We start from the raw sequence: 12,184 nt of genomic DNA, 5'->3' as shown, positions 1-12,184 counted from the left end.
TTTCATGCCTTACTGTACTATGTCATTCTTATGACTTTTCTTGTCCCACTATTCTGTCGTTTTTGATACTTTTTATACCTTATTATACTATGACGATTTTATGACTCATTATACTATGTCATTTTTATGCCTTACTATACTATGACGCTTTCAAGCCTTAATATACTATGACATTTTTATGACTTCCTATATATACTGACATTTTTTATGCCTTACTATACGATGACGTTTTTATGACTTTTTATGACTTATGCTATGATGGTTTATGACTTTTAATGCCTTACTATAATCTGACATCTTTATGACTTTTTATGCCTTACTATACTATGATGTTTTTATTACATTTCTATGCCTTTCTATGACTTTTTTTTAATGACTTTCTATACTATGGATTTTTGTTTACTTACAATGACGTTTTTATGGCATTACTATACTATGGCTTTTCATGCCTTACTATACTATGATGTTTTCATAGCTTTACCATACTGTGACTTTTTTGCATTAATATACAATGACTTCCCAGGCCTGGGGCCTTTGTGTGGAGTTTGCATGTTCTACCTGTGGCTGTGTGGGTTCTCTCCAGGAACGCCAGCTTCCTCCCGCTGTCCAGAGACATGCATATTAGCTTAATTGATAACTGACTGACTTTTCTTGCCTCACTATTCTATGACATTTTTATGCAATTACTTACTTACTAACCTTTAACCACTAAAATCTATTAAGTTCATCAGAGTCCAAGTGGACATTTGTGACAAATTTGACAACCCAAACAAATAGTGCCTCCAGCCTGCGCTGTAGCTGGTGCAGAGATGTAAAAATGGTGAATTTCCCACGTATCCAACTTTACAGTAAGAAAACAACACTTCAAATATACAGTTTGCACCTTTTATTCAAGTATATCACAGCAGTTTATTTGAGAAATACAGTAAATGTTTCATTTCAAATATAACTTACACTAAAGTAACAATTGCGAACAGGTGTGTTAAATACACAAAAGAAAAGAACTGACAAAGCTATGAAAAGTCTTGACTAAATTAACTGTGAAAAATTAGGGAAGAACAAAGTAATTCAGGATAGAACAAACCCTTTCTCCTTCTGCATACTGGACTACGTAGTCTCAACTACCAGACAAAAATTGGTTGTTAGTCCAAACTGGCTACAATTTATAAAAAGAAAGGAAGATCACAATGTATGACATTTAAACTACCCACGTATTATTTCCCAATGTGTTTTTAAATCCATAAAAAGTAACTCTTTTGGCAGAAAGTGAACAACAATAAAAGAAAGTTAATCTGGTTTTGATTCTCTTCCTGATGAACTACACGGACACTACGTTTTAAATATCAGTTCCTTCTTTATGTTAGTGTCCTCCAGTATGCCACAGTCTGTAACCACTTTTGACAAAGAAAACACCAGAACAATGAAATAAATAGAAAAGGTGAAAGGGCATGTTGTCGTATATTGAACCTGAGAGACCTGTAAACCCTTTAATCCCCCGTACACGCCAAATAAACCTGCTACACAAACGCTACGCAATTCAGCAATTCATTGTTAAAACAGACGTGTGATGCTTCCCCATTTGTTAAATTTCAAACGTACAAAAAGACAATTTTCTGAATATTAGGTGTAAAACATGTTTAATAATAAATAATCAGAATCATGAGATGAAAATCTGCAGTGAAAAAAAAACAAAACAATTTGGAAAAAAAAGGCGATGGATGTGTGAAGAGTCAAAAATGCTCTCTCTAGTTTCTAAGGTCTTGGCTGATAACATAAAAGAGGAGCAGATCTAGGACGCTTCCTCTGTGTCAAGGTACAGTAGAAATTAAAAGAACCTGAAACTAAAGCATAAAATATACAGTCCATGAAATATCCTTAAAATTTATGCAATCATCATCTGGCTCAAATGCAAACATACATAACAATCAGAGATATAAACAACTCTTGGATTACTGCAGCAGCCATGGTTGCACTGATCTGGTACCTAAGATGGTACTGTAGATGTCACAACAGTATTTTAGCGGGAGTAAAATACTGTTTATGTACCCAGTAAACAGTTTTCGCATTAAAATAAATTAAGCTGAGGTAGCGTTGGTTTTTCTCTCTGCAGTAGTCCAAGTGCCAACCTGTCATTGCCAGTTTGCATATGGTCTTTGCTTTTTGTCACCTAAAATCTGAGAAAAGGCAGAGGTGAGCTGGCTGGGGTCAGAGTTGCACCAGGAGGTCTTGAGGATTGGACAAGAGTGCTTTGAGAGAAAGAAGGGGCCTTCTCCAGTCTACACCTGCTCAAAATATGGCATCTCCAAAAATATGAACATGCCATGAAAACCTTATAAAGCTTCAGTAAACACCTTCATTTACTGCAGTTAGAAAACATACACTGTGTTGGCCACAGATGAGAATCCAGCTTCTCTTGTCTGGTGTTGAGAAAACAGAATGAAATAAATCCATAAAGTCAGTACACACATGTAAAAAGGACAAAAAATAAAAAACAAATTAATGTAATGCTTTATACACACACCTTAGTGACGGGCACTGCCTAGAATGGCCTTGTTCCTTGTGGATTCACAACCCATGCAAAAACAATCAACGCAAGCAAAGCATCTTATAAAAAAAGTAAAAAATAATTATCAAATACACAAAATAATACATAGGTTGTATGACCATCTAATCAAACATTTTCATAGTTAAAACAGAATTCCTGTGAACAGGCACCGTTTTGTCAGCACCTTCTGAGGGAGTGGGATAACACTTGGCACAATAGATCATTTGACTCACATCATTATTTTTTTTCTTTCTTTTTTTTTTTTTTTGCATATGAAAAACTGAAGAAAAGCTGGTGCTGTCAGCCTCTACTTACACCTGCTGTCTGCCCAAGTGGAGACTGACCTCCCCCGACTGGTCTGGGGTAAAACGGCTTGAATACATTTAAATATCGTAACAAAATTTCAAGCGCTTCAGACACGTTGGGCCAGACACGGACACGGCCACAGAAATTAGTTTATTTCATTCCTCAGGTTTTCAAATTCCTTCAATTAATTTTTTGTTGGCCCAGTTTGAAGTTAAAACTAAATGGAGATATATAACTTTGATATGTTGTTAAACGACCTAATGGCATTGAGATATAGAGAATTTTTTGCTTCAAGGTCACTGTGACCTCAGTGGTTAAGACCCACCCCAACTTGGAGCCTGTTCATTGTCACAAGAAGTAAATAATAAATCCTGCTAAATATATCAGTTTCATATAAGGTTTTAAATAAGGCACACACTAGGCAGTGCAAAACTACAGACGCATTCCAATTTGTACTGCTTCCAGTTCCTCAGTCGGGGTGTCGATAGGAAAATCAACTGGCGGGCACAGCTTGAGCATGAGGGAAAACATTCATACTGTGAATGGAGTGAGGAGGGGGTGCAGCTAATACAAACTATGTAGGACATGACAATCTGCTAAGACTGTGAACGCCAGAGGTGGTCTGTGAGCGAATGTTTCGAGTGAGGTGGTTTTACAGCGGATCTACAGGCTATGCCTGTTCACCAATAACTCTGAGTCAAACACTGAGGGGGCTGACAGCTTTCCACACCTGATGTCCGCTGTGATGAAGAGGACACAACCAGTTCTGGTCCCGCTGTGCTAACGTCATCAACTTTGTGTTTGCACTGAAACTTCTTTGTAAACTCTAGTTCTGCATGAGTGTCCTTGACAGTGGCTCAAATATTGAACTGATCAAGTAGCTAAAATGGCAGAAAATAATAATGTGGTAATAACTGGCCTATGATGAAGTGTTGCACTCGAGGGCAAGATGGGCTCAGCAACGTAGTTCAGTGATTCAGAACATTGTCTGCCCCCTTCTAGCGGCACTCTGCATTCACACTTCTGCTGGTGCTTATCCAAGTGTGTGTGTGTGTGTGTGTGTGTGTGTGTTTGTAGAAATACATGCATACCCAAGCGTCAGGGGGTGTGTGTATGCACGGCTTGCTCCAAAGAGAAGCGGCCAGGTTGCAATATGACATCACCCGATCTGTTGGTTTTGCTAGTCGTCCATGTTAAGACGTAATCCCAAGAGCAGCATGGATAAAATAGCACCCAAGTAGCACCAGCGTTGCCCGTCACCGTTGGTGTGTGTGCATGTGTGACTGACACACCTCCAGGGGTTTGGTTGTGTAGAATGGGTCTGGATCTGGCCAGGTTCCTGAGACGATAGCACCATTGAATGTCTCTGTCCTCAACCTCATCCTCGTTGTGCTCCCTCCCACCAAGAGGAGGGCGCTGGATTTTCTGTGTGTGTGTGTTTGTCGAGGGCTGCACTCTGAAGCTCCTTCACTCAGTTTATGTTTTTCTTTGTGGTCCCAGGCTGTTCAGGATCTACCTGATAGGTATATTTTCTCCATCTCACAGGAATGTATCAAAATGCTGGATTCTCTCCTCCATCTCCTGCACCACAAACAGAGAGAAACAGAAACACACATAAACACATACTGCTTAGTCTCAACCAACATAGCAAACTCGGATGTGTGTATAAAGCATCTGTGCACCACGGTTTCAATATTACTTGGAAATTTCCCACAGCAAACAACAGCTTTCACCATGATAAATGATGTAAAATGAAGCAAAGCTGTGCTGGAATGAGACAGGCAATTTTTCTCAGCATGAAAACAGCAGAGTTTGACACTGACTAAATCTGAACAGAGCCGGAGGAAGAGAGATGGATGTTAGCCTGCAATAGACCATGATTAATGCCTTGAAGATGTTACACTGTGTGTGTTCTCTCATCTGAATGGCTGAGTCAGTACAACAGACGCTGCTACAAGATACCAATCCACATCTACAACAAAAGTTAAAAAATATCAACTTCACAGTAGACAGCAATTTTACACTTCCTAAAAGAGGAGTTAACTTTTCCAGAAAGAGGCTGCCCGTCTTCACTAAGAACTTTTACAATGCACGCACGCCCATCTTAATCTATTTAAAAAGTATTTGCAATGACTCCCAAATTATTTCTTTGCTATAATAAACTGAAATTGTCCAAAAGCCAAATATATTCACACAGTTTCTGTTTGAAACTTGTCTGTTTTAACAGGTTCAATTTAAGACCTTTAAGGACTCATAGAAACTCAGGATTCACTGGACAAGACGAGCAAACTGAATGTGTCAGGTCGGGCTCTGGGAAACTGATGGGTATTTTTTTTTTTAACAGTGGTTATAAATATTTAATCGAGATGAATTGATAATCAGCTGAATAACTGTTACTTGTAGTCATTTAAGATCATATCAGAAGTGGATATAATATTATTACTCTGCTTTGAAATACTCTAATTTTTGGACTAATTGAAAATTTGGCCCTGAATGCCATATTCTTGATCACTTTTAATAGCTTGTGGATTCAATGCCATTTCACAGCCAACTTCTGATTATCAATGCCATTTGTAATCTTCTCATGCTCACAAAAATTGTTCAACTGCTGCTGCTGAAGTCCTCAGTTAAATGAGACTGAGCGCACAGTGGCCAGTTGTTCATTAATAATCAGGATATAATGAACTAAACCCAACATATCTTGCAGTTTGTTGTGAATAGATTTCAAAAGGTCACAGGGCTGATGCTATGCTGCATCTGATTCTAACTTCCTCTTTATAACATCCATTAAGCACTTAGCATACATTTATAATCCCACAGCTATCAACACCAGGTCACACAAGCTGTAAAAGCCAGTGAAGCCCTGAAAAGAGAAGTCAACGTGCAACTGAATAAAGTCATTAATTTAGAAAAATCCCTGAAAGCTTCAGCTCATCACTCAGAGCATCTATGCTTTTAACACCTTTCTGTTGGACAAGTTTCACTGTATACTCACACCAACACGCAAATAAGCTCTATGCTGCCTTGACACTTCACCCCTGTGATCTAACAAGCCCCTGCAGCACCTACCTAAGTCTCTCAAATCTACTCTGTAGGAGAGGTTAAGTTAGTTAGGCCTGTAGCACTGGCTCTCTCTAGCATGGGTGTAGGTCAGCCTACATGGCAAGAAGCTCTTGCACAGCTAGGTAGCTCAATGAGTAAAATGTAGCATAGAGTTTCATTTCCCTATGGAGCTCTCATTGCTATGCATTAAAAAAAAAAATCAGCATTGCCTGGTCTACACTGCTAAGATGTCATCAATTTGTGATGCTCAGCCCATTTGTGACAAAGGTATTATAAATTACTTCGGTGTACCCACTTTCTTTGAACCCATCTTATCTCCTTCCACCTCAGTTACTGATTTCCTCCATTTCCCAGATAAAATTTTCTGCAACCCCTGAGAAAACAGGGTTCTCTGCGGCATGTACGTGTAGATTGGGATAGTGGGAACAACAGTGTAAGTTGTTTTTTCATAAAAGAAACAGAGAGTCAAGAGAAAACGATCTTGAGTTTTGTTCCTGGATGAAGGTGTTGTTTCACAAGCTACTGACAATTCATTCACAATGATGAAAGCTGGGGCTGCATTGCCTTCTGTTCTACAGACTCTACTGTCAATGGAAAAACAGCTCTCTCTGCCTTTTTCTTGATACTTTTATCTTTATACGACTGTTCAACATTGGTACTAAATGTCTTGAGAGAGGGTCTCAAAGGAAGCCCTAGCCTGACATCAAAGCTTGATGTTTACCATTAATGATTTAAAGAGTACACATGCTTCAAATCTCTTTGTGTGTCACAAAGTCACATCACATTTCACCACCACCCGCAGGAATCAACAAGACGCTACCAAATAACAAAATGGACCTAGAAATCCAGTGTGTTTTAGGAGGAATTTTGCAGCTTACACCTGATGCTACAAACAATTATGCCAATTATTAAATGACTTGCAGGCCACAGCAAACACACAAACAAGTAGAAAAATACCCAGTTCTTGTGATGTTCAGCTAACCCAGCCAGTGGCATGTACAGCTCTGGCACCACACAGATCCAGGTTAAAGGTCAAAGGCTCCTACAAAGTCTTTAATTGCGGTCTGAGACACAGGCAAAATGTGATCCTAGGCCTAGGGCGATATGAACACCAATTTGTAGAGAGCAGCATAGTCGGCGTGTTATAGTGTGCAGAGCAGAGATGGTCCCTCTGGATTTCACTGGAAGCAGGGTGCAGTCCACTCCATCTGCTGAAAGGTCAGCTCTTCTAGAAGACGGAGGAGGACAGGGGGAGAGTAAAGGAGACAAATGTATGGACATGCTCCATTTCACTCGGCTCTACAGTGTCGACACAAACACCACACGCTGCAATGGAGTGCAACATTAAGTGGAAATGGCTTCAGCCGACTTCATACGTGTGCGTATGTGCACATGTTTTTGCATTCTCTGGGGAGCTACAAGGAGATGACCTGCTGTGGAGTCGAGATGTGTGTTGGAAACAGAGGCAAACAAAGCACGTGCCAAACGCGCTGACATTTCTGCTCTGGAAACACCAATTTAGGCTGGCAGTATGAGATGAACCCAGGCACGCGCCCTCCCCTACTCCACCAGCCGGCCTGTCGACAGGCGGCACCACCTGGCCGACTGCTCTCTCCCCCTGTCTCTGCCGCTTCCTCTCTGACATCCTGACAGCCAGCTTTGGCTACCAGCACCAGGACACTGCCATTCCTGGCCTGCTGTCTGCACTGACATCCTACAGCTGCAGCAGAAGACCAGATGGGATTCTGGGAAAATATACATGAGCTTTTTCTGTATGGGACATTGTCAAAAGAGATCAGAAATGAAAACAGAAAGAAAAGACCTTATAGTGAGGGTGTTTTTGTTAACCCTTACTCACCATTTTCAAGGAATGTAATGTATTTTCCAAAGAGACTCGGACTGAATGAAAAGACACTCACCACACTTGCTACAATGAACTCTTTAAAAAAATATATTTTACCATTTATGACCTTGAATAATAGCTATTATGCTATAGTAATTAAAAAGTTCTAGTTATTTTTCTAGGATTAATCAAATTTAAGTGAAATGAAAAGTAGAGCAAGGAAATGTACAGTAACTCCTGGTGTCATATAGGCTAAATTGTATAAGTAATAAATATTATTATAATAATTCAAATTTTAGATCATAAGCTACTCATTCAGGTTTTTGAAAATAGAAAACCACAGAAATTGTAATTCGTCCTTTTAGATAACTAAAGCTAAAAGACAAATTTTAATGAAGCCTGAAACGAACAATGTATGAAATCTTCAGCTCCTGGACTCACTTTATATCTGTAACTCTCATGCACACAACTAGTGAACACAATCTTTTACATGTGCTCATTTAATTAGAGTCCCCATTGTCCTCATTAGATCCTATTCTGGAACAACAAGAACACTATTGCAAAAGGGGGGAAAAAAGCCTTTGTTTCAACTCGACCCTTTATACCCTCAACCCTTAACTACTATTGATTTATACAATTACTGCCCAGCTCCACTTCCAATGCCTACACCTGGCTGCGTCAAGATTTGCAGATGCTATTCCTGGTTTCAGCCTGTCTCAGTGTGTGAGGATGTCTATGTCGAAGCACCCAAAAAAGATATTCTATTTGAAACTGTTCTTCTGTCCCCATCCACTTTTCCATCATGCATGGAATGTTATTAGTTCAATAAATGTTCACAGTTGTACAAAACCCTCAGTGTAAAAAACAAAAGATGTAACATTTGACTTGACATCATGAAACAAGTAACTTGGACTGAGTTATTCTGCTTGCATGATGTCAAATGTGCAGGACAAAAAGAAAAATAATGAAGCTACAATCCACCAGGCCATTTGCCTCAAAGCTTTGCAGAAATAGTGAATTCACCTCTTTTGTATTGCACACAAAAGATGCCCCAACTGCAATATTATTTATAGAGCACTTTTCTAAAGTGCTCTATAAATACATGCTCTATAAATTCCCCCATTACAAAACTGCTTCATACAAAATAAGGGTGCACCTAATGATTATTTTCACTATATATTTACAGTAAATTGCTGGATTCTCTTCTCTATCGAACGGTCACAAACACAAAGATATCTCAAAAGAAAAAGAAAAATAAGGGAAATATTCACCTGTGGGAAGCTGGCACCAGAGAGTTTACCATTTTTGCCATTTTAAAAATAGACTTAAACAATGAATCTGTTAACAAAAATTAATTTTTTTGTCTATTAGATGATCAATCAACTTTAAGCTGTAGCTTCACAATATGGTAAAATCTGACAAAACGCATTGTATTATTTGATGGTATAGTTATATATCATTTTAACATAACTGTACTGGCTCAGGAATTCTGTGCAACACACACTTTATGTTCAACTTTTAACTAGATTTCCTATCGGAAAGTGGTTAGACAGTTAAAGGCACTTGAGAAAGGCCAATCTAGAGTACGTCTCTCTCACTGACCTCCAGTAGCTGCGTCTTGTCGAACTCTCTGCGGTACTGGTAGATACACTGGCTGAGAAGGGAGTACAGTCTCTCCAGCTGCTCCACACTGTAGCCCTCACTCTTCTTTACCACCATATCCAGTAGCACCTGCAGGGAACGATACAAACAAATACATTTCAGAAATTTCTTTTCTTATAAAAACCTCTTAAAGACGCATAAATGTGCATGGAGATGTAACAATGGAACAGACACAAAGACACCATGCTGAATAACTGGTCACACAAACCAAGCAGTGATGTTGGTGAATCAAGATGAAGCGTTTGGAGGTCAGCTGTATTCAAAGGCAATTAAGATCAGAGTGACAGCTAATTAAAGCTAATCATAATTAGAACCAAGTTTACATTTCACTGCTACTTTAATTAAAACATTCTGGACAGTCATTCTGGACGGCCTTTTTAATTGACCTGTTCCTCACATTTTACCCAAAGTCTGTGTGTGTATGTGTGTGTCTATTTAAAGACAGGGCTCATCAGAATGCATGGACTGAGACAGCAAAGGCACAATAATTAAAGTTACCATCACTGACACAAGGCAAACAGAGAAACCTCAGCAGAAAGGAAATGGGTGTGTGTGTGTGCGTGCGTGCATGAGTGCGTGCGTGCGTGCGTGAGAAAGACAGTGACCATGTGGCCAAGGCAATGTCAAGTTTAATAACACATGAATGTTTGTCAAAGTCTCTCGTCAGCCAACATCTGAGAGATAATTACAGTGAGCAAAAGAAAAATTACAGAGGCATAAAGGTTAGCATCGTATTAATCACTCTACTCCATCTGACTAGGATTTCCATTTCAATCGCAGCACAGTTGTCTTGATTAAAGTTACAGACTTCACATCAACAAAAACTTCAGTGAAAACTTAATCCCAACACAGACTAGACTCATGACCAGACATTTGACTTTAAGAGCAGTACTTCACGCTGTAAGGATGTCTTTACTTTAGAGCACAAACATCTCGGATGGAGTTTGGGAGAAGTGAACTTCTTTTATCGCTTGAAATGTGACAGTGTAAAGATTATGGATATAATGGCATCGTGTCCACAGTCATGTCTAGGTTTTCAGCTTTACACCTGGTTTTCAAATTATTATTCAGCAGCACTGACTATTGGTCCCAGAAAGTCCCCTAGGACAACCATCAGGACAAACTTTGGCTACTGTTGCATGACTGTGCTTTCATCTACCTACCACAGTGTTGACAGTAACAGTAGTTGGGAGACGTTGGGAGATTATTAAACCCTGTCAGAGGTCTGCATTCTTTAGAGTGCTCTCTTGTTTTAGATTTATTTCGCTGCATTACAGAAACCCACCACAGCCCTGTGAAACTAATTCTGCCCCACACTGAGCACAACAGCAGTAAGTGAGAGAAATGACACCTGTTACAGGATTAGAGACTTGGTAGCTATTACACTCCGAAGGCAATAAATGAGTTTTAAGAAGCCACGTTTTAAGGTCAATATTGGGAAAGAAAGAAGAAAACATTTCAAATCTCTCTTGTATTCTGTCACTGAAAACAAGTTTAATTTTCTACGCTTTTCCAGCTTGACTTCCAATGGGTTCTTATCACTCTGCACTCAATAGCCTGGAAACATGACTATGAGTAGATAATGCCTTTCAAATATTCACACTTTCATAACTTAATCTGGCAGTTGAGGAGGATTCACTGGTAATATGCCTTTGACATAAAAACCTCCACCTGGCCAATCTAATAACTCTTGGTCCCTTGACAAATAAAATGTGCATACAGAAGCTGAGAACACTAAGACTTTCTCTAATATTCAGAATTCGTGCAAGCTGATAATGATCACCACGACTGCCTTCAAAAAGTGCAGTCAGCTGCTCTATATTGAGCATATTTTATTGGTTTCTTTTTGTGCTTTTTATACAGTCTAATATAAAGGGAATTTTCAGGTTTCATTGTATCAACACAGCCAAGAGAACTCATAAAAAGAGAACCAAATGAAGCACATCATGTTGAGATGCCAGTTTTAACAACACATGCATAAAAGCTTTAATTAGCATCATTACAACCCGTCTCACGTGTGTAATGATGTGAAATTCTCTGTAAGATACCGCCTTCCTTTCACCCAGTTTCTACAGTTACTTTCTATTTTTCATTATGCTTTCCATCTCTTGCTTTAAGTACATTTCACTACTTTATAGTGTACCTTCTCTCCTTTATAGTGCATCTTCTCACCTCCAGCCTATTTCAATGTTTTATAGAGCCTCTGCTCACCTCTTCTTCAACCCCATTTTTTCAGACACTTTTCCAACTTTCCTGTCCAGTTTTTTCTTCCCTCTTTTCCCCCCTCTCTTCATCCCCTCAATGTATTCTCCTCTTACTGTTAGCCAGCTGATTGCCGCCGTGTACTTCCCAGCCTTTGTCAGCTTGATCAGGATGTCTGCAACAGTGTGGGGTAAATGGTGTGAGTGTGTCTTACACAGGCTCAGTGATTGAGTGAGCTCACTGCACACAAAAGGGCAGTAATCCCATGCGTTAAAGACTGCTACTGACATGGACCATTTAACCTCACCCCCTCTAAACTCCCTGCTCCGTCTTCCCCTCCCAATCTTTACTCACAACCCTTTCTTTACTCACATCTTTATCTAGCCCCATATTTCTTAAGACCACAAATGGAGTATGGAGTTAAATTAGTGCTTAAATTCTGCCTGTGCGAGAGGATTTGATCATAAAGAGAGCTTTTTTTTGTCTCTGTGTTAACTTCCAGGATTTATTGTAAAACTATTTAATACTGGATTTATGTTCACGTCTGACTGTACGTGCGCAAT

The 12,184-nt window shown here is 39.4% G+C and overlaps 1 protein-coding gene across 1 annotated transcript in view; it reads right to left on the bottom strand.

Moving 5' to 3' along the window:
• Positions 1-885: 885 nt before the first annotated feature.
• The window catches only part of atad2b (ATPase family, AAA domain containing 2B), a 70,354-nt gene continuing 59,055 nt past the window's right edge, over positions 886-12,184 (bottom strand). Inside the window, exons 29-30 of the mRNA XM_022770447.1 lie at positions 9,360-9,488; positions 886-4,432 (exon numbers count right to left, since the gene is read on the bottom strand). Coding sequence (XP_022626168.1) covers positions 4,391-4,432; positions 9,360-9,488 — 171 coding nt within the window. The 3' untranslated portion in view covers positions 886-4,390. The remainder of the gene's footprint in view (positions 4,433-9,359; positions 9,489-12,184) is intronic.

The sequence above is a fragment of the Seriola dumerili genome, unplaced genomic scaffold (genome assembly GCF_002260705.1).
Source record: "Seriola dumerili isolate Sdu_G_001 unplaced genomic scaffold, Sdu_1.0 BDQW01000025.1, whole genome shotgun sequence".
NCBI classification, from domain to species: Eukaryota; Metazoa; Chordata; class Actinopteri; order Carangiformes; family Carangidae; genus Seriola; species Seriola dumerili.
The sequence above is the reverse complement of the archived record's forward strand: the minus strand, read 5'-3'. Positions and strand labels throughout refer to the sequence as shown.